At 42.6% G+C, this 23,257-nt stretch overlaps 1 protein-coding gene across 1 annotated transcript; it reads left to right on the top strand.

The window, feature by feature from the left end:
- Nucleotides 1-1,156: 1,156 nt before the first annotated feature.
- ZBTB5 (zinc finger and BTB domain containing 5) lies at nt 1,157-18,437 on the top strand. Its single transcript, XM_054032587.1, has 2 exons — nt 1,157-1,303; nt 13,391-18,437. Exon 2 carries the CDS (start codon nt 13,395-13,397, stop codon nt 15,420-15,422), a length of 2,028 nt encoding a protein of 675 aa, XP_053888562.1. The 5' UTR covers nt 1,157-1,303; nt 13,391-13,394; the 3' UTR covers nt 15,423-18,437.
- Nucleotides 18,438-23,257: the final 4,820 nt, after the last annotated feature.

Here is a 23,257-nt window from a genome sequence, read left to right as displayed (position 1 = left end):
TATATGCAGTATGTTGTTATGTTTTATATTTTATGACTTTTAAACCAAACTTCGTACTTTTATATAACTTAAGCATTATACTTAGCTGTATAAAAACTGTTTTCTTAACATGTGTATTAGATAATTTTAACATTATCTTTAATAAAAAATTCAAATCTGTGTTTATTTTTCTCTTGCGGTTTGTCCCAATCAGTACAGTTGGTAGTTAGAGTCAGGCCTGAGAATTTTCTCCTGTTTTTAGAATGCTTCTGGAAGACTTTAACAATAATTTATGGATAGGTTTTTACTTATTTAGTGAAGTGTTGCCAACTCTTGTGATTTTTATCATGCATCTCACAATATTTGATGTTTCACTTCAAGCCCCAGCTTTGCAGGCACAGAATGATGTGAAAATCTCAGCTTTCATTTTTATTAAAATGTAAGTTTGTGGCCTTCACAAGTGCAGGGAACAGCTTGGGAATAGGACTCAAGTGCACCCTATAGGCTCAAAAACCAGAATGCAAAGGAAAATAACCCAATGTTAATTTTCTAAAAGAATCTCATGATTTCTAATACAGCTTCATGATTTTTTGGGAGCCTGACTCATGATTTTTGAACATCGGGGACTGGCAACAGTTCTGCTTTTATAGCCTGCTGGAAACGCCCTGGAGCATTGCTTTCCAAGCCCAGGTACCTATGCTGTAGATGAGGGTGTGCACAGTTTCCATCCTACTTTAACAGGGTCTGGGCTCTGATGTGGGGCACTGACTGGTCCTGCAGGGTGCATAGGGGCCCAGCTCAGGTGGGATCAGGTCAATGAACATGGAGGGGAGGGAGGAAGTGGGAGGGCGCTGAAGCTCTTGGGAGGCTGCAGTTCTGCTTGACAGGGAAGGGGGCGCGTCTGAGCCTCAGCCTTGAGTGAAATCACATTCTGATTGGTTTATGGAGGGCATGTCCAATCAGCGAGCAGTTTATTGATCAAGCCCCTGGAGCACCGTGGTGGTATCAGCAACCTGGTGGCGGATTGGCTGAGGCTACTCCTCGGGGCGCCCAGGGCCGCGAATGGAGCCCTATGATTGGCTAGGAGTTTCGCATCCCGGGAGGCTGCGAAGCCTTTTTTTTCTTCTCGTCCCCGCCCACCCCGCTGATTGGCCGCCATACGATGGCGTCACTTCCTGCTGCCGGCGAGGCGGTTGCAGTGTCCGGAGTGGAGGGGGGAGGAGACCGGAGCGAGCTGGAGAGGAACCCGCCGGGGCCGAGAAGGACGGGCCCCCCCCGCCCGGAGACGCAGAGCCGCGGGAGGGGCGGGGACTGCACGGCGCAGGTGAGGCAGGCCCGGGGGGGCGGGCGGGCGGGCGGGAGAGGCTGCGCGCGCTGCGCCGGGGGCGCGCGGGAGACGGGGCGGGCGCGCGCTGTGTTTGGGGTGGTTTGTTCTCTTGTCAGCGCTTGTCTCGCCGATGCGCGGGGAGGGGGGGTTGGGGAGTGAGAAGGGGGCCGGGGTCCTGCGCATGCGCCGGGGCCTGGGAGACGGCAAGATTAGTGTCACCGACACTAGACAGTCTGCGCGGGAGGGGCGGGGCCTCGGCCGGCTGGTGAGTGACAGGGCGGCGGGGGGGGGGCCCTCTGGCCAGGGCTCGGGCCAGGGCTCGGGCTGGATCCAGGCCCCCAATACACGCCCCCCCCCTGCAGTGATAGCCCTGCCCCTAGGCCCCCCCCTGCATCCTTCCTTCATCTACACATCCTCCTGCAGGGACAGACATACCCCAGCCCCTCCCAGCTGCCCTCATCTCCCTGCCCTGGCTCCCCTGCAGTGACAGATCTGCATGTAGCCCCCCTACTGCATCCTTCCTTCATCTACACATCCTCCTGCGGGGACAGACATACCCCAGCCCCCCCAGCTGCCCTCATCTCCCTGCCCTGGCTCCCCTGCAGTGACAGATCTGCATGTAGCCCCCCTACTGCATCCTTCCTTCATCTACACATCCTCCTGCGGGGACAGACATACCCCAGCCCCTTCCAGCTGCCCTCATCTTCCTGCCCCCCCGGCTCCCCTGCAGTGACAGATCTGCATGTAGCCCCCCTACTGCATCCTTCCCTCATCTACACATCCTCCTGCGGGGACAGACATACCCCAGCCCCTCCCAGCTGCCCTCATCTTCCTGCCCCCCCGGCTCCCCTGCAGTGACAGATCTGCATGTAGGCCCCCCACTGCAGCCTTCCCTCTTCTGTTGATCCTGAGCCTTCCCTTCAGGTTCCCATGATCTCCAGACCCAACCTCCCTCCCCACTCCATGCAGGTTCCCCTGTTGTTGGGAAAAATTGAGTCCCAAAATTCTCCCAAGACTGTATGTGGGGAGAACTGTAGTGACATTCCCCCAGGTTGGGTACCCCTGAGCAAGTGTGTGGATGGGGGGGATGTCTGTAGTGAAAACCATCTGGTCTGAGGATCTGTCTTGTGTACGTGGGTGGAATTCATATGGGGAGTGGGTTGGTAGTCACACCTGCAGTCTCTAAACATTTGTGTTGGAAATTCTACCGAGTGCTCACATTTGTGCAACTTTGTAACAGGTGTTACAACCTGCAGGTTGTAGTAGACACATTGAAAAATAATTATAGGGCCGGGTCTGGTCATTCTGAAGTGAGCAAAGTCTTGCTGACTTCACTGTGGTGGCTACCCTAGTCCTTGGTTAGTGCTACTGAATGCAGTTGTGGTTGCGTAAGAATAATTAAGTAAATGATAAAAATGTGGTATGTGTTGTATTAAAAACACAGCTACTGGTTAATGTGTAATTTGCAGAAAACCAACCGAGAGCTTTTTTTTATATACTTGTAGCCGCCTTTGTGTTGCCATATAGATTTTCTCTTGGCAGATTCAAAAATTTGTCAGCTCACACAAATCTTTCACTTTCAAGACATCATTCATGCCACTGAGACTTCTAAGCCAGGGGGAATGAGGTCTTCCAAAACAGCATTTGACATACTACAGAATCTAGTGAAATGAAGTTGGCATTTGAGCTCTGCTACAAGACTCTATGAAACACTTCTTTAAAAATGTGTGATTCTAAGCAAATCACGTGTTACAAAATCATGTGACCAAGTATGTGAAGCAGAGTTTTCAAAAAATAACCCTTTACAGATTTTTTTTTTAACTTCTTGGATAGTGAACGATAAAAACTGTGAAATCATTCTAAACCTGTACAACTATGAGTGACTTGCTGTTCAAGTAGGTGTGAAACAAGTTTTGGCGTAGCTTAGTTCTTTAGTTCGACTCCAGGTTATCTTTCTAGTGTACCCAAACACTTAACAGCTATTCCTCCCCTCTTGTTTCCCCCCCCCCTCCCCCACTCCTGGTTTGATTATTTGGAATTTTCAGAGAATAAAAATCATTGTAGGTGACTGTTTTAGAACCTCTGTTGGCTTGCATTTATAACATTGAATGCGTTCTAGCAAGTGTAATGGAAGGTACAACAAATGGTGTAATGTCTTGGAAAGCAAACTGCCAAAGTACAAAAAGATATTTGTCTGTAGACTGTATGGAGGTCATTTGGCAACTGCATTTTGTGATTCCCTGTTCTGTTCATTCCCTCTGGGGCACCTGGCATTGGCCACTGTCAGAAGACAGGATACTGGGCTGGATGGACCTTTGGTCTGATCCAGTATGGCCATTCTTATGTTCTTTTATTTATATGTTTAGGATCTACGTCTTTTTACACAATAGTACTATCAAAGACAAATTTGGCAAAGGTCAAACTAGTAACCATCTGGCTACTGTTACACTTTGATATAAAATTGAAATATGTAACAAAGCAAAGGGAGCATAGGCAGCCTGTTAGTTGCTACTTTTTTCTTTTAACTTTGTTGTGTCACTGTTTAAATTAGTGATTGTAACAGTTCGTTATTTCCCATAACTAAAAGTAATTAGTTTAGGCATAGCGACATTATTTGAACATATGATAAATAAACTTCTCTTTTAAAAAACACACTTGTGGCTAAGGTTTTTGGAAGAGTTAAGAATTACAAAATTATGGTTGTTACTTCAGCCAAAAATATTTTTATTAATTAGTACATGCTAAAATGTCTGGAATCATATTATGGATTTGTATGAAAGATTGTACAACACAAACTTTCCGTTAATATTGGTTCAAATTACACTACCATGAGAAGATATATTCTTGAAATAATTTTAATATGAATAGTTTTGGGGAGGCCAGAAGCAGGGGACTTTGTCAAATCTCCGTTAAAATGCAGTATTGATTTGCTGGAGACATGCCTAATTTATAGATTAAAATCATGAAGGAAATTGATTCAGCCCATGTATCATCTACAGTGGAGAAGGCACAAATGATATTTGTCACTTTGGCCTGTTTTAAATTTTTCTGGTAAAAATGTATTTCTCCATTCTGAGTTAAACTAAATCATCATTGGTTAGATGACTAGAATTAAAAAACAGCATGCAGAGATTTATAGACTCCATGGCCAGCAGGAACCACTATGATAATCTATTCTGACTTCCTATTTAACACAGGCCATAGAACTTCCCCAAAATATTTGCTAGGGCAGATCTTTTAGAAAAAACATCCAGTCAGTGTCAGTGATTGAGAATCAACCACGATCCTTGGTAATTTATCCATTGGTTAATTACTCTCACTGTTAAAAACTTGTGCATTGTTTCCAGGCTGCTTCGAAATTAGCAAGGGTTGAGAGAAGTCATTAGGGTTCTTGAATTTCTAGTAAATGGTAAAGTGAGGTTAATATGTTAGATTTAGAAGTTTAATGCCCTGTTGGGCAAGATGGTATCATGCTCAGGTATCTGTGGTTGCTCTTTCTCCTGGGATACTTAAATGCAGCTCTCTTTGGCTCCATATGGTATTTGAGGTTTGATTCATGGACAGAGGATTGCTTTTAAATGGGAAAGCTAGAAACTGAATTTTCTTTTTAAAGTTGGGGCCTCCATTTGAGAGGTAGGTGGCAGAGAAGCCATCCTATGGATCCGTTCAGCTTTTGCAGATCAAGATGAAGATTGGGAATACAAGTGTCATGTTATGGTGCAGCGGTAGCAAGGCCATAAGAAAAGTTTCATTTTCACGGGAGTGTTAAAGCTTTATTTTTCAGAAATACTGTAAAACTGATAAAACAGAGAAATTAAAACTGACATAGTATCTGAAGTTTTCGTGGTGGTTTGGTGCCGGCCAGGCAGATACAAATGGAATAATAAGACAATAATAATAGAAATGTAGACATCTATATTTCTGTAGAAATATAGAAAAAGGCCACCTAATCCTCCCCCCACCCCCACCCCCGAAGCAGGGTTAAATATATCTAGACTGTCCCTGAGAGCCGTTTGTCTAACCTGTTTTTAAAAACCTCCATTGATGGGAATTCCACAACCTCCCGACGTAACTTGTTCCAGTGCTTAACTATCCTTTATAGTTTTGTTATTAGGAAAAACTTTCTATCTAAATATCCCTTGCTGCAAACTAAGCTGATTACTTCTTGTCCTACCCTTGATGGACTTGGAGAACAATTGATCACTGTCCTCTTTAAAACAACCTTTTTCATATTTGAAAACTCTCTTTTCTAGACTAAGCATGTCATATGAGGAAAGAGTGAAAGAATTGGACATTTTTTCCAAACATCTAATTTTTTTTGCTCTGATCTTGACTCTTTGCAGTTTGTTCTTCTTTCCTTAAAAAGTGATGCCCAGAACTGGACACAGTACTCCAGCTGAGGCCTCACCAGTGACAAGTAGAGCTGAACAATTATCTCCTGTGTCTTATATATGACACTGCTGTGAATGTGTCCCAGAATGATCGCTTTTGAATGTGGCATCCCACTTTATCCCTTTAGACAAGTGTATAAACTCCTTGGATCTGATTTTTGCATCACACGTTACCTCACATCGGCAGAGTAGGTATTTGTTTCTATTTTTCTTACATAATTTTCACAAGTGTCAGTTTTTATATATGCCAGCATACAATGAACATATTGAACACTTTTGAAAGTGAACTTAATACTATAGAACTTAATACTATATAATGATTCTGCCATCCCCAGATTGTTCTGTAGCAATTAGAGGAAGAGAGAGAGTGCCACTATACTGTTCCCTGACCTGAGAACCAGAGAACATGAGTTCAGATCTCACACAGTGTATAGTTCTGTGCCCTTCACCACCTTTATTATCAACCAAGGCCATGACCCAACCCTACAAGTCAGTCAAGTATAAGTTGTCACCTGTACCCTACCCCCATACTTTCCCTTTAACAAGTAGATGTTAAAAAAGGTCATTTCAGATGCACTAAGGCCAGGTCCACATTTAGAATTTAGACTGACCAAGCTAAATTGCTCAGAGCTGTAAAAAAATTTCACATCCTGGGTGAAGTAGTTAAGTTGACCTAACCCCCACTGCAGACACAGCTAGGTAGATGGAAGAATTCTTCCATTGACCTAGTTACTGCCTCTCGATGGAACAACTCCAGGCAACGTAGAAAATGTTTATGCTACAGCAGCTGTAGCTGCTGTAATGTAGAACCCAGGTCTCTAGTATCGTAACCCAAATCTTATCCACTCAGCCATGATGCCTTTCAGATTGATTGATTGTTCTTTGTGTTTTTTCTTATCCTATCTCTGATGAGTATACCACATTGCTGCTTTGAAGTGAGGGATAGAATCTAGGACCCCGATCTCCAATTTTCTACCACTATTTAGCAAACCCACTGGGAAAGTGTGTGTCAAGTCCCCTTCTAGTGAGTGTTCCCCTACAGGATAGCAATTACACCTGTAAGCCTAGGTGGTAAAGGTCTTGGCTAGGCATTTGCAGTGCTAGGGTTCAAATTGATGACCCAATCGGTGATGTTATGGATGCAATGAAAATCTTTTAAAGATAATTTAATTTTCTTAGTGAAAAAACACCTTTTAATTTTTTTTTACTTAAACCATTAGAATCTGTAAACTTTGGTATGATGGGCCAGAATACAAGTGTTTCATATTTCAGTCATTTGTCATGCTTTGCTTTCAAGTGTCACATATTGCAGGTTTGAAAGCTGAGAGATACTCTTCACAGGGGCAGGGCAAGGGACCTAGGAAAAAGAGGAACACACTATGTAGACCTGTTGCCAGAGTGCAGGCTCGCGCACACACACTGCTGCTACAGTTGCTTTTGGTTGTGTCAAACCTCCAGAAGTGTATGAGAGGCTGTATTGTGTTTCAGGAAGCAAGTGATGATGCTTACTGCTTCACAGAGCTTCCCTTTGACTGATAAACTATGCATTGCTGTGTCGGAGAAAAACAGAGTTCTCACTCTAAGGTTGGGTGCAGGAAATCAGATACTTTATTATCTCTAGCAATTGCTTGGAGGGAGAGAGCTAAACAGGTCTCTCAAAAGATAAACAATTAGAGCCAACATTTATACCTTTTGTTACAGACAATGATGAGCAACAGTTGCATTTTGTTTATGCATAGGTCATCCTGCTATCTTATTTTTCTCATCTCTATTTAGATGATAGTCTACATTCCATACTTATCTAACACAAGGTCGCAACAACTTCTCACACAGTTCTTTCCCACTCGCCTCACACAATCCTCGCTTCTACAAGTCTCGTGTTATTAGGGTTACAGCTAGCCTGACTCTTGCTCACAGAAGAGACTGTTTGCATTGAAATCCCTTCAAATCCCTGTCAGTTCTTGCTCTACTTCCACAGCTGTTAATTACAGTAGATTGCGTTTGGAGTCTGTACTTGCAGTAACTTTTAAATGGTGATAAAATATTCGGGACAAAAGCTCTCCTGAGCCATGTCTCAGCCTTTTCTGCAGGGTCAAGGTGGCAGGAGCAGCTTTGGCAGTGCAGCTTATCCCTCTGATTGCCAAGCAACTGCAGCTCACCCTCCCTGATACTGGGGAGTTTAGCAACCCTGTATTTAAAAAAAACCCAAACCACAACACCCTAGGAAACTCCCACAAACTTCATTCAGTAATAAGATTGTCAGTTTGATTATGTTTGGGTACATATTGCTTCTCCTTATCTGGGGGAGGTGGAAGTGAAAACCTGATTGAGTTTCTGACAGTGTTCTTCGCAGTGTGAACTTGACAGAGAATACAGGAGATGATTCCCTTACGTTATTTCCATGCTTTTAAGGTGTTTGGATGGATGGGGTATGTCTAGACGCAATCTTAGCTGTCACTAAATTAAGCTTTTGTGTGTGTTTAACCAGAATATAACTTTAGAACTAATGACCTGTTTAAGTCTTTGTTTAAAGAGTTAAAATTCACTGAAAATGTCAACTTCTTTAAGATTTTTCTCCATGGCTTATTAAATAAAATCAAACTGTTGAGGGACGAAAAGGAGAAAAAAGCATTCTTGATTTTTACGTGAATGACGCTTTTATTATTTAAGTACCTGGATTAAGTGTCTATTACTGCCTCCAAAGGAATTTTCTATGGGTTTTGGTACGTTTGGCACAACAGTTGAACACAATACAAATACATTCTAATGTGGTGAAATACAACCTTTTTGCTTAAGTTCTTTAATGTAATTTGGGCATCTTTTCATATATGAATTGTGTGCTAGGGATCCTTACCAATTTTGTGTCTGACACATCAAATATATTTTAAATATTGAAGGTTTAGGGAGGTGGGGAGGGAGGGAGTCCAAGTAAACTGCCAGCTGTCGGCTGGCAAGCAAGAAGCAACCCAATTATAATACTGGTCATGACTTAGAGTGTTATTACTTGTGTACCAAGTTCCCTTTGATATTCAGTTTAACTATGGCATATCTGAGACAGTTGACACTAGGGCCATGTCTACACTACCTCTTATGTCGGCAAAATGTGGGTCGCTCAGGGGTGTGAAAAAAACACACCCCAAGGGACATACATTTTGTGGGCATAAGCGCTCGTGTGCACAGCGCTGTTTTGGTGGGAGACTCTCCCTCCAACATAGCTACTGCTGCTTGTTTAGGTGGTGCTTTTATTATGTTGACGGGGGAAGCTCTCTCCAATCGGCATAGAGCAGCTACACGAGCAATCTTACAGTGGCACAGCTCCATTGGTACAGCTGTGCCACTGTAAGCTTGCTAATGTAGACATGCCCTCCGCAAAAACATAGTCCATCACACTATAAATGCATTCTTTAACCGATGTCAAATTTGGGGGGGAGGGGAGGGGACGATTCTAGGTTCAGTTTGTAATCTTTGTTTGGACCAGGACTTTCAGTTATGATCGGATATGTCCAAAAGGATAGTTGGTGTAATAACATTGAATGTCTTTTTAATTCTCACACTGGCTTTGGACACAGTAGTGAAAGAAATAGACTGTGATTAAAACCTATTTGTAAGTTTTCAGCTTTTGGAAGAAACTATCCTTTTAAGTTGACATGAGTCATTCCTCTAAAAAAGAAGCATAGATATATTAAAATGGAAAAAGTAATGTTTTTATGTGGGTTTTTTTAATTTGGCCCTGAAACAAATATTCATCCATTGGGAATCTTTCAGATTAGCTTTGTTTTTTTTTTTTTAAACTTCAGGCTTGTCTAATGAGGTCAAATTCCTTTTACCCATCTTCGGTTTAGAAGTGAAGTCAGTAAAGTTCATACCTGATATTTATTGCCTATATCAAAATAAATTGCTTTGTCTCATTTATATCAGAATGCATGAATCTGGAATTCTGTACACGCATAATGCACTTAGTGCATGACTCTCTATATGCATATGAGAATATTCAGATATGTGGTTTGAGTCTTACATGACATTTTGAAATAAATGCATGGAATTGTAAGCCAGTGTAAACATTAACTCTTTAAATAAGGAGACTGTCTCTTAATTTTGACTCCTTTCCCAAGATATGTTTCTGTGATTTGCCAGTCCTGTCTTAGCTGTTTCTATAGGGTCTGGTAATCTCTGTCATATAATATGCTGCAATATTACTGTTGGTCTGTTTCTTTAAAAAAAACCTTCTGTTATCTTCTTAATCAGAAAGGTACAGATAGTGGGGAAAATTGTCTTTCTAAGGCAAGGGTCATTCTAAAACAATATCTCAGTGTGTTAAACTTTTCAATTGTAGTAACGGAAACGTAAAATCCCAAACCTTACCCACACTTCTTGTTGAACAGTGCTCATGTTGCTAAGCATGCAACACAGTTTGGGTTTTGAGCTAGCAGGACCAGAAAGATCAGTGGAAAAAGTATTTGCAGAGAAGATAGGACCTTGCTCTTAAGGTTTGCTAAATGTTTTTCTCCTGGATCTTACTACTATTTGTTTTTCCTTTTTCACTGGAGGAAGCAGAGTGCATACTGTCCACTTCTATCACTAGACATATAGCACAGATGAAAAATTTTATTGGACACTTGCTAGCTAGAGGCTCATGTGAGTTGGGGGAATTCCAGAGCCCCGGCGGGAATTTAAAGGGCCCGGTGCTCCAGCTGCTGTGGGGAGCCCTGGTCCCTTTAAATCACCATTGGGGGACTCCGGCAGCTGGGCTCGGGTGGGGATTTAAAGGGCCTGGGGCTCCACACAAATTCAGATATAACGCAGTAAAGCAGCTGGGTTCGGGTGGCGCTTTAAAGGGCCTGGGGCTCCCCGCTGCTTTACCGCGTTATATCCGAATTCGTATTCTATCAGGGAAGAGGTGTATAAACAGGAGAGTATCAAGTAGGAGTAAGGAGGGTTTTGTTACCTCTGTATTTGGCTCTGGTGCAACTGCTACTGGAATACTGTGTCCAGTTCTGATATCTGCAGTTCAAGAAGGATGTTAATAAATTGGAGAGGGCACAGGGAAGAACCACAAGAATGATTAAAAGATGGGGAAATTATGCCTTAGATTAAAGTGAAATATTCAAGGAACTCAATTTATTTTGTGTTTCTAAGAGAAGGTTAACGGGTGACTTAAGCACGGTTTATAAGTACCCTATGTGGGGAGCAGAAATTTGATGGTAAAGGGCTCTTCAGTCTAACAGACATAGTATAACAAGATCCAGTGACTGGAAGTGGGAGCTAGACAAGCTTAGGCTAGAGTAAAGGAACACATTTTTAACGGTAAGGGTAACTGACCGCTAGAATAGCTTACCAAGGGTTGTGGTGGATTCTCCATCGTTGGCAATTTTAAAATCAAGATTGGGTGTTATTCCTAAAAGATGCTCTCATTCAAACAGGAATTAATTTAGGGAAGTCTTATGGCCTGAGTTATGCAGGAGGTTATAATCTATTAATGTGTGGTCCTAGTCTTCATTTAACAAACCCTGCACTTAATACAAAATTATCAATTTCCTCGTGTGCATTTCTGTGGTGCTCTCCATAACCTCTGTGAACTTCAGAAACATTAATGTCTTCACAACACCCCTATGAGGTAAAGGCCAAAATTGTCAAGTGTCTATTATTTTTGGGTGCCCAGCTTGAAATCCTAGGGCTTTCAGAGTATTCACCATTTTTATTACACTTTATATGTTCAGAGCATAGCTCCAGTTGACTCTAGTTGCAGTTGTGAATGCTTAGCAAATCTGGTGGCAGGAGTTTTGTTTTGGGCATTCAGAAAATGAGGAACCCACAATTAAAAGACAGCTGTGAATATTTTGACTTGCATGACTTGTCCAGCATCACACAGAAACTCTGTGGCAGAGGCAGGGATAGAATTCACTTCTCTAGAGTGGCTTTTAGCATCCTTAACCATTAGAATATCCTTTTTCTTCCTACAGTCCCCTGCCACGTTCACTGAGCACCTTCCAACTTCCGCAACAAATGAAGCATGTGCCCTACAGGCAACAGCCTAATTCACTATGCAACCCTGATTCATTCCCAAAGCACTGTCCGTCCAATCTGTGCATTGAATGAGATGGGGTCCTGTGGTAAAAGTGTAGTGTGTGATCATGTAATTAAAAACTCTCATAATACATAAACACACAAAGGAGCTGAATTGTGCTCCCTTGATTTGAGCATTTCCTAGTTTTTTGAGTGCTTGACTGCAACCTTTACATTTTTCTAAGGTGGCTCTTATGTGACTTCCAATTTTTTTTAAATTTGGTTCCACATGATACAAATTAAATACACACATACGCTGACCCTCAAATTAGGTCAGTAATAGGGTTTGGACCTTTATATCCACAGCATAGTCCTCTACCACTTGAGCTAATGGAGAACCGGTAGTGGTAGTATGCTGTTATCTTTGCTGATAGCAGCAGAATGCAGAGACTGAAAACTCCTAGGTTAAATCCAGGTTTTTGTAGGGGAGTGTTACCTAGTGGTTATAGATCCTTTGGTCTATCCCCCCTTCTCCTCTACCCCTCCCTCTCTTCTATCCAATCCACTTGGCTCTTGCCCCCACCACACACCCCTGCCACCTTTCTGCCTTCTGATTTGTGCAACACCCCTCCTTATTCCTCACCCCTCTGCATTTTTGGTAGGCAACTTCTTCCTTCATGCTGCCTGGGTGCCAGCATAGGGGCCATTGAGAACACAGGTAAGACAGGCTTCCTGCTCTCAGTTCTCTTGGCTGCTGAGAGGAGCAATTTCAAGGAAAGACCCGGCTGGAGCATGCTCAGTGAAGATGAAATCTTAAGAGTGTGGCAGTTAAATTCTCTGAACAAGTCTATATTGACCATGTACTGACGGAGATTTTGTAGAGCATGGCCATGCTTGGGTGAATTTTTACTGAGACTGCAAAAAGCACATCTCTAACCTCCTCGCCCTCCCACCCCTGGTCAAACTTCACACCCTTTGGCCTTGGCTACACTTGGGGATTCACAGCGCTGTCATGCGCGAATGTAGTCTTGCAGCGCTGCGAGAGAGCTCTCTTGCTGCACTCGTGGGGGGTGGGGGGCGTTTTCACACCCCTGAGCGCAGCAAGTTGCAGCGCTGTACAGCACCAGTGTAGCCAAGGCCTTTCTTCAAAGTATGGAGGTGCTAGAGCTTTTCAGGGAAATGGTTGCAATAATTTTTTGTTTTTTTAGTACGAGGAAACAACATATTTTCTCCTAATCTCGTTCTCAAACGGCTGAACTGTTTTAGACTAAATTTTGCTGGAAAGTATTCGCTAAGGGAGAGATCGGGCATGAGGAATTTCTGCCTGAAGGGTTAAAGTTTGAAGTTATAAGCAACTGAAAGTAGGGTCTTTATAGTGGAAGATATTCGACACCTTTAACTATAGGTTGTGTTATCAGCTCAGCCTATAGTATGTTTGATACTTAGCTGGGAAGTACATTAGAGAAAACCCTGAAAAAAGAATGAATCTAGCAGAAGTTGCAGTTTTTCTATGCTCCTTCACAAGGTTGCCAGCATAAGTATTATAGTAATATGGTGGTGGTAAGTAAAAGATCAGTTATTGATAGTTTGCCTCTAAGCCACCTGCATTCAAATTTTAAACCCTGGTTCATTGTGATAAAAATAGAACATCGGCCATTTTTGTCTTACATTTTCCTCTTTTATTTTGTAGGATCATGGATTTTCCAGGACATTTTGAGCAAATCTTTCAACAGCTAAACTACCAGCGTCTTCATGGTCAACTTTGTGACTGTGTCATTGTGGTGGGGAACAGGCATTTCAAAGCCCATCGCTCCGTTTTGGCAGCATGCAGCACACATTTTCGAGCTCTCTTTACGGTAGCAGAGGGAGACCAGACCATGAACATGATCCAACTGGACAGTGAGGTAGTAACAGCGGAGGCCTTTGCGGCTCTGATTGACATGATGTACACCTCCACGCTCATGCTTGGAGAGAGCAATGTTATGGATGTCTTGCTGGCAGCTTCTCACTTACATTTGAACTCTGTTGTTAAAGCATGTAAACACTACCTTACTACAAGGACGCTGCCAATGTCACCACCTAGTGATAGAGTTCAAGAACAAAATGCACGCATGCAAAGATCTTTCATGCTTCAGCAGCTTGGACTGAGTATAGTGAGCTCTGCATTAAATTCCACCCAGAGCGCAGAGGAACAACAAAATACTATGAGCTCATCAATGAGAAGTAACATAGAACAACGCACTACTTTTCCGATTCGGCGTCTCCACAAACGGAAACAGTCTTCTGAAGACCGGGCCAGACAGCGCATCAGGCCTACCATAGACGAGTCCATCATTTCAGATGTTGCCCCAGAGAGCGGGCAGTCGGTAGTTCATTCACGGGAAGAATTTTTTTCACCAGATTCACTGAAGATTGTGGACAATTCTAAAGCTGATGTTGTGACTGATAATCAAGAGGATAACACCATTATGTTTGATCAGTCTTTTGGCCCCCAAGAAGATGCCCAAGTGCCCAGTCAGTCTGACAACAGTGGAGGAAACATTTCGCAAATGTCCATGGCATCTCAAGCAACGCAAGTGGAAACTAGCTTTGACCAAGAAGCTACTTCTGAGAAAAACAACTTTCAGTGTGAAAATCCAGAGATCAGTCTAAATGAAAAAGAACATATGAGGGTGGTGGTTAAATCCGAGCCCTTGAGTTCCCCAGAGCCTCAAGATGAAGTGAGTGATGTCACTTCCCAAGCAGAAGGCAGTGAGTCTGTTGAAGTGGAAGGAGGAGTAGTCAGTGCAGAAAAGATAGAACTGAGTCCGGAAAGTAGCGATCGTAGCTTTTCTGACCCCCAATCTAGTACTGATAGGGTTGGTGACATCCATATTTTGGAGGTGTCGAATAACCTGGAACACAAGTCTACTTTCAGTATCTCAAATTTTCTGAATAAGAGCCGAGGTGGCAATTTTGGTGCTAATCAAAATGATGACAACATTCCAAATACAACCAGTGACTGCAGAATGGATGGAGACGCCTCTTATTTAATGAGTCCAGAGTCTGGGCCTACTAATGGCCATTCCTCTGCTACCGTCTCTCATGTGGAGAATCCATTCAATGAACCTGCAGACTCTCACTTTATTAGACCTATGCAGGATGTAATGGGTCTTCCATGTGTACAGACTTCTGGATACCGGGCAGCGGAACAGTTTGGGATGGACTTTCCAAGGTCTGGCTTGGGACTACACTCTTTATCAAGGGCAATGATGGGCTCTCCAAGAGGTGGAGCTAGTAACTTTCCCGGCTACCGTCGCATAGCCCCCAAAATGCCTGTTGTGACCTCTGTTAGGAGCTCCCAAATGCAAGATAGTACATCTAATTCCCAGTTGATAATGAATGGGACCAGTTCCTCTTTCGAAAATGGGCATCCTTCCCAGCCTGGTCCACCACAGTTGACCAGGGCATCTGCTGATGTTCTTTCAAAATGTAAGAAGGCCTTATCTGAGCACAATGTCTTGGTTGTAGAAGGTGCTCGCAAATATGCCTGTAAAATCTGCTGCAAGACTTTCTTGACCTTAACAGACTGTAAGAAGCACATCCGCGTGCACACAGGAGAAAAGCCTTATGCCTGTTTAAAGTGTGGCAAACGGTTCAGCCAGTCCAGCCATTTGTATAAACATTCCAAAACTACCTGTCTGCGGTGGCAGAGCAGCAACCTACCCAGCACTTTGCTTTAATCTCCCCCCCCAAGCCCATACAAATAACGCCAATACAAATTGTAAGAACACGAACTGAACTGTGTCTGGAATATTAACACTATTTTGTTCAAGACTGCAGGTTAAGAAGCTGCCCTTGTAGTAAACACTTAAATGTGATCGTGTGTCCCCCCAAACCTCTTCTCCCCCCACCCCCCAAAAAAATGTCTTGGTCCTGTAAAATGGGGATAATACCATACCTACCTCACAGGGGTGTTGTGAGGCTTAAACAACTGTTTGGAAGCGCTTTGAGATGCTCTGAAGGAGGCACTATAGAAGTATTAAGTATTATTATTATTGTGTAAATGCAGGTCTTGGGCTCATGGGGATGCAATCCCTAAAACCAAGTAGTTCCTTTGCTGGGGGGGGGGAGGTGGGAGGGAAGAAATAGGAGGGGATGGGTGAAAATGTAGCCAGCTCCTAATTATGTTAAAGTAGCACGTTTCAAAGATGAGAAACTGAAGTGCAAATTTTTTTAGGAATTTTGTAAAATTGTGAAAGTGTTTAAATAAATAACTTGTAAAATAAGTTGATACATTATGTGTATGAACAAAAATGCAAAGAGCTCTTTACTGTTACTAATGCAGATTGCATATCCTTAAAGAAAAACAATCTTAGATACACCCGTCTACCACAAAATGCTTTAAAATGTTAATTATGAAAATAGTTGTAGGGGTTCTGAATGTATTTTTGGCTGTTTTCCTGTAATGGACACTGTTATGAAGGTGCTTACCTTGAGTCAAAGACAAGTAGCGTTTGGACTGTTAGATGTGTATATATAGTTTGAATACAGCAAGATCTCCTAGGTGTTTCACCATTTTTTTTTCCTGTAAAAACTTGTAATGAGTGATAAGTGACGTACTGTTTCTGTATGTGCTATTCTTAGCAGTATTTTAACCAACTTGTATTTCATATGTTAAAATTCCATATACATAGATGTCTGAAAAGAGCTTGTTATTGTCTACTTTATTTTAAATGGGAGATATGATTTGTGGTGGCTTCTTTTATTGTGTAAGATAGTCTCTTACCCTTTCCAGATGCTGACAGTCAATCTGATCCAAGTTATTGTGTAAGCAGACTATCCTTTTCTGATGCTCTTATCTTCAGGCTTTTTAATTTCCTTCTCCATATACTTATTGTCCTCCCAACCATGGATTACTTTGATCTGAGGAACAGTCAGGAATGAGAGCCTGTCTTGCCATATTCATATACCTCTCTGTATAAATGTACCGGTTGACTCTAATTCTTCAATTTAGAGAAGTATCATAAATGTACTTTCCCACAAGTAAAAATCCAACACAAATTTAATTTAAAAAATAGCACTGTACACCTTGTAAAACAAGTTCAGTAATCTCTGTTTCCCGTGAATCTCACAGATCTTATTTTAATTTCCTCTTCTTTGATACCATTGTAACTAATACTCTTTGCAGTTGTGGTTTTTGTTTTTTTTTTAAAGATGCACATGAACTAACTCCTGGAGTTCAACAAACTGGGTTTCTATTAACATTTTGGAGCACTTCTACTGACCAGTGTTACTCTGTTTGTTTATGCAGCATCTCGGTTAGTGCTTCAGCACATCTGTCGTCTCCAAAGGAGACCGATCATGAGCATCTAACATAGCTAATCTGCAGCAGCAGCAGTGGGGGCTATTTTTAATATTAAAAAAGCATTTGCAAACTTCCTCATCTTTAATCTGTTATGTAGCAAACTCGTTCTGTGGGGTGTTACTGTCTGACTTTGATTAAACCTTTGCTATTTTTTAATAGGGCTGTTGGCCTCCTGAAAAATCTTGGATTTATTTGAATGGAAGCTGAAAATTAAATCCTTATTCCTCAGTTCTGTAGCTAGTTCAGTCTTGAGTGACTGAGACAGTTGAAACATTGGAACTAAACAATCATGGTCAGTACCACAGAAACACGGGGCTATGGATGAAACAATATCTGGCTGAGAGAGAAATAAAATGTACTCTTCTCTCCCGCTTTGTGGTGAGAAAACTGCCTTAGGGCTGTTAATATTTGATTTGCAATTTAAGCTTCTAGGGTAAGCAGGCACTTGGAACTGTTATGACATGATTCAATTTTTTTAAAACCTCACAGTCCCATGACTGGTTTTTAATGGTTACACTTCTGGCTTTTGTTTTTTTTAAGGCACCAAGGATCTGTGCCAAGTTCATGAATAGCATTAGAAAATGCGGCATTTTATGTGGTAATCATGTTGATGTCAAGGGACTAACAGCATTGACCTACGTCAGTCTCACTGCATCTCCATTAAAACTAGATCATCACTACCGTGCAGTGTTTTCTATTTTAATTTTATGTTGTGTTGCCTTATTGCTAATATCTTGCCTAACTTTTTAATATCTTGCCTTTTTCCAGTTTTGTTCCAAAAACTATTTTTTTCTATTTTCCAGCTGTTTTCTTTATCTAGCATCTGTGTCTAAAACCCTCCCACTCACAGGAAGAAAGCAGAGATGGGGGTGGGGCAATCAATGCACTTAATTTTAAGAATGAATATGAACATGTAAATGAAACCTATATTTAACTGTACTTCTGGATCAGTTTTTATAATATGTTTGTGGTTATGTGCAAGGCCATAGGTGGCAAGGGAGGGCTGCTCTCTTCAGAAACTAAGAAGAAAATAAATAAAATAAACATTGGGAATCTTTTAGATGTAACGCACTTAATTTTCAGTATATCAAATTACAGTTTCTCGAAGGACATATTACAGCTTCAGTAACCCGTGTCTGACTGCTGTTGCTTTCTTGGTCTTCCTATGTGAAGCAATATCTCAGAATAAACACTCACTACTCAACTGACCCATCTTGTAAATTGAGCAATATCTAATCTCTAAACCTGACTATAATTACAAAACGAGCCTCACCCCACTTCTGTTCAGACTTAATAGCCGAGCACTATAGTGCGATCTCACGTGAAGCTATCAGTATGTTTAGAGTGTTATGAGATACATCTGAAAATAAACACTACATTTTTGTGCTGATGTGTCTGATTTGATTTCCTTATTTCCTTAATCCTGACTGGAACACTGATAGGTTGCAGTGGGTCTACAGGTGCGTGTGTTGGTCTTGGGGGAGTTGGTTATGACCTACAAAGCCCTAAATAACCTAGGACTGGCTTACCTGAGGGCTCGTCTCTCCCTGTACCATACTGCCACAGCTGCCGTTTTCAGGAATGCCTGACCTTGAACGCTCTTGTAATAAAGCAGAGAGAGTGGCTGGCAGGGCATTCGGGGTGTGGGCTTGAGGGCTCTGAACTGTGCAGATTTGGTGACCATCCAGGTATGCTGCAAAACATATCTATTTAGGTATCTTTGGAGAAGGTTGAAGGTATGATTCGTAGAAAATGAAGTGTCAAAGGAGGCTGCCTGGCTGCGTGAGTTCCTATTGAATTATTTTGATTGTATTGCTATGCTAGGGTACTGAGCTCCTTGCATAGGTCTCTCTTGATGATTTAGATTTAAATAATCAACAAATACAATTCTGTAACATTATGAACAAGACCTTATTTGTCTTGAAAAACAATACCCCTTGTAGCCAACTCTCCCTCTCTTAGGCAGAATGCTAGATGGAAGTAAAGAGCTGGAAGGATCTGGTGAGGAGCCTATAGTGGAAGAAAAAGATTCTGAATCAGTTGTGACATTCCTCAGGCTGCAACCTGAATTATGGGTCTGTTATGTCCCCTTAGCTCTCCAGCCTGGATCCCCTTTTACACTGCCTTACTGTCAGCATCGCAACCTTTCCAGGCTCTGTTCACCCCCAGCATGTAACGTCATTCCTAGTTGAACACAAGTGCTATGCCCAGCCATCGATGAGCAGAGAGAAGGTGACCCCAGCAATCCCAGCCTTGTCTCTCTTCCCACCCTCCCCTCAAAAAAAGTGCCCTGTACTGTTCAGTGGCCCACTGGAATGTACTAACTCATCATTAGTTTGTCATTCCAACAGTGGATAAACCACCCTTGTCTCAAGTGCGGGTTTCCCAAACACTGCTTTAGATAAAACAGTAAACCCCATTTAACTAGCGAAAGATAGATTTTAAGTGATTTACAGGTTCTAAGGTATAAGTCAGATTTAGTTACAAAAGAGAGAGAGGAAACCACACTCTAATTTCTAGACTTTACCTAGGCTAACTCTAAAAGCAAAATCAGTTGTCTCACCATTAGATGCAATATGTCACAGGCTGTTGCTTCTTCCAGCCTGGAACCACTCCCCTTAGTTCAGTGTTCTTCAGATATTTAGTGATGTCATAGGGGAGGTGAGGTGGCCAGAGGCTTTCTCCCTCCCCCTTCTTATACTCTAACCCTTTGTACTGGAAAAGTCCTTGCTGGGTCATGGGGTCAGCTGTTCTGGGGAATTGTAAATCATTTGTTTATAACTCCCCTGCTGGTGAATCTCCCGATTAAGCAGGTAATGGCCTTTTAGCACCTAGCTAGTGTGCCTTTTTGTCTTTGAAAAAATTGTCTGAGGGCGTTACCCAGAGTGACAGCATATTTCAGTAACAAGCACCTAGTAAAATCTCAGCTTCATGTACAATGTTGATAGATTACCAAGACAATATTGGTCTGTAGATTGAGTTTTCAAATGATACTTGAAACAAAATATATTATACCCATACAAAAGTGGTGAACAGGGGCTGCAGGGTGTCACATGGGGTATAGTATATTCCACCAATTTAAAAAGTCCCTTGGTGAAAGCTGTATGTGAGTTTTACACCTCTGTAAAACAAATTTGCTTTCTTAAGGATCTGATGTTAAATAGTTTTTTAAACTTGCTCTCCTCTGTCATGGGAAAAGGTCTTGGAAATATTGATGCTAGGTTGGTTACTGGAAAAGTTTGACAAGTTAGAACACATTGGTTGAGTTCTCTGTCAAACGGGATTAAACATACATAACACCACTGTTCGTCCCTTGGTTTATCTGCTCGTAGCTTCTCTACAGTGATACCAAGAGAAAGTCTTACATTTAGATCCAGCTGCCAGTGTCAATTGCTTATAATGCAAACTTGGCTTAAGGGCAACAAAAACAAGCCAATAGTGCCTCTGTGCACTCCGCACCAGCGTTATGGTGCAGGTGATGGGGGTTTAAACATCAAGAAATTCTTGGACATTTAATGGCAATGGCAGTTTAACTCCCACTTCTTATTTGATCAGCTGCCCCTGGGGTGACCAGAGACCTATGATCTAATTAAGACAGTGAGATTTGCCAACTGCTGAGTATGTTTCAACCAGGAGCTGAGGCTAGCAGAGCATAAAAATATCAGATTCACTTAGAGTTAATACTCTACTCCATGGCTCTACTTATCCCACACCACTGGTTCCTTGCTATGTGGCAATTTTAAGTGTGCTTACAGCTTACTGTTTGAGGTTCCAAACCCTTTCCGATGGACTCAATTTCTAAGACTTTGTTGCCTAGCAAACAGGAGCAAGAGATGGAGGGACTATCTCACATCCTCTTCCATTTTCAGGGGCAGAGAAAGCCCCTGCCACAAAAGGCTGTAAAAAGAGCAGGAAGACAAAGAGCTCAAGACAGGACCTTGTAGTTTTTCATTCCTGGGAAGGACAATTTTCTGAACCTGAGCTAAAGCCCCCAGAGGAGGAACCTCAAAGCAAGTTGTTTCAAGAGGAGTTTTGTTTCTATCCTGGCAAGTAGTGTCAGGCACTGAACCCCCACTGGAAGAACCTCAAAAGGAGGAGGCATCAAAAGATAAGAACTTACACAGAATAGATCTAGACAGAAAGGGAGTGAAACCACTCAAATACTTCCTCTCAGTTCAACATCTCAAACCTATCTCCTCTCCATGCAACACTGGTAGATGTAATTAGGGCTGAATGCAAAACCCAGCAAGAGCTCAGAGGCTGGCCAAGATGCAGTATCCCGTTCATAGATCCAATCCAGACCTAGTTACTCTACCAAATGTGGATGCAGCCCTTTCATCCCTTGTAAAAGACAGGATGATCCCAGTTAAGGGTGATTTCTTCCCCAAGGACCAGAGAGAGAGGAAGACAGATTGCTTAAGGAGGAATTCTGAAGCTTTTTCTGCCACCCTCTGAGTATCAACAGCCTCCACCTCTTCTACTTGAGCCATCTTGGCATGGACGGATTCCCTTTCAAAAATCAGAAAATATTTCTGTGTGAGAGCCATTCTGAGCGAGCTTGCGTAGCAGCAGCCTCTGTAGCAGGCACCTTCTGTGACAGCCTCAGATTCACTGCGAGGGCAATGGGATGTGACCCTGCCTCATCATCACTTATGGCTAAGGTCATGGAAAAGGCTGATGCTCATGGCAGACAGAAGCTGGCTGTCAAGGCTGCTTCCCCACTCTGAACTTTAGGGTACAGATGTGGGGGCCTGCATGAAAACTTCTAAGCTTAACTACCAGCTTAGATCTGGTCTGCTGCCACCATTCCCAAAGCTAGTTCCCTTCCCTGGGAAGCCTTGAGAGACTCTTCACCAATTCCCTGGTGAGTACAGATCCAACCCCCCTTGGATCTTAAAACAAGGAGGAATTAACCATTCCCCCCTCCTTCCTCCCACCAACTCCTGGTGGATCAAGATCCAACCCCCTTGGATCTTAAAACAAGGAGGAATTAACCATCCCCCTCCTTCCTCCCACCAACTCATGGTGGCTCAAGATCCAACCCCCTTGGATCTAAAAAACAGGGAAAATCAATCAGGTTCTTTAATTAAAAGCCTTCTTTTTAAGAGAAAGGTAAAAATCATCTCTCTAAAATCAGGATGGAAAATAACTTTACAGGGTAATCAAACTTAAAGAGCCCAGAGGACCCCCCTCTAGCCTTAAGTTCAAAGTTACAGCAAACCTGAGCTTCTTAACCCTTTACAGGCAAAAGGGTTTTGGAGTCTCTGGCCAGGAGGGATTTTATAGTATTGTACACAGGAGAGCTGTTACCCTTCCCTTTATAGTTATGACACTGGCCAAGGCTCTTCAGTGAGCCTGTTGACAAATCCACAGCAGGATCCTCTAAATAAAATCAAAGATGACTTTCCTGACATCCAGGTCCTCAAAAAGAGAATGTAGGCCTTATTTATTACAGATCACATTCTTCCTTTTGTACCTATTCTAAGTATCCGTGGAGGGACACCCAACCAGCCCTTGGCAGACGGAATAGGTCCAGGGGCACAAGGGGCAGTCGTGATCCTCTGGAAAACCTCAATTTTTAATCAAACATGACCTGGGGCTGACCCCATGACATGGTCACTCAGAATGGGAGCAGGCGACAAAAATCTGCAGCTGGCTGCATCCACACCATGTCAGACAAACGAGTCCTGGATGGAGTCTGCCTGGGTTATGCATTAAGAGTCAAAGGCGAGTCCCAAACCTAGGTTCCTGATCTCCCAAACTTTCCCCAACTAGATGAAACACAGCTGCATGAAGATGGCTATAGATTACCTTGCAACCACCCCAAGGCTATTTACCCAGGTGCTAGTTATCCCAACCTCTCAGAGAGGAGGGTGCATGCATATCACTTCCTGGATGGTCTTCTGATCAGGTCCCACTCCTTGGAATGAGCACAAGTTCTAGAGCAGCATGGCTTCATTATCCACCATACAGACAGCCAAATGAGTCCAGTTCAGACCAAGTTACACTTGGAAGTCATGAGAGAGACTGAGCTACACCAAGGTTTTCTAACAGACCGGATATACAGGATGATAGATACTATCCCCCAGCAATCACTCAACTTTATTACAAGGGTTCTGATATCATCTCTCGATATGATGGTATCCTGCACAGATGTCCTGCAATGGGCAAGATTCCACCTGTATTCTCTAGTTCCTGATTTCTCTGGAT

This window comes from Malaclemys terrapin, chromosome 6 (genome assembly GCF_027887155.1).
Source record: "Malaclemys terrapin pileata isolate rMalTer1 chromosome 6, rMalTer1.hap1, whole genome shotgun sequence".
Lineage (NCBI taxonomy): Eukaryota > Metazoa > Chordata > Testudines > Emydidae > Malaclemys > Malaclemys terrapin.
This window is presented reverse-complemented; position numbering and strand designations above follow the sequence as displayed.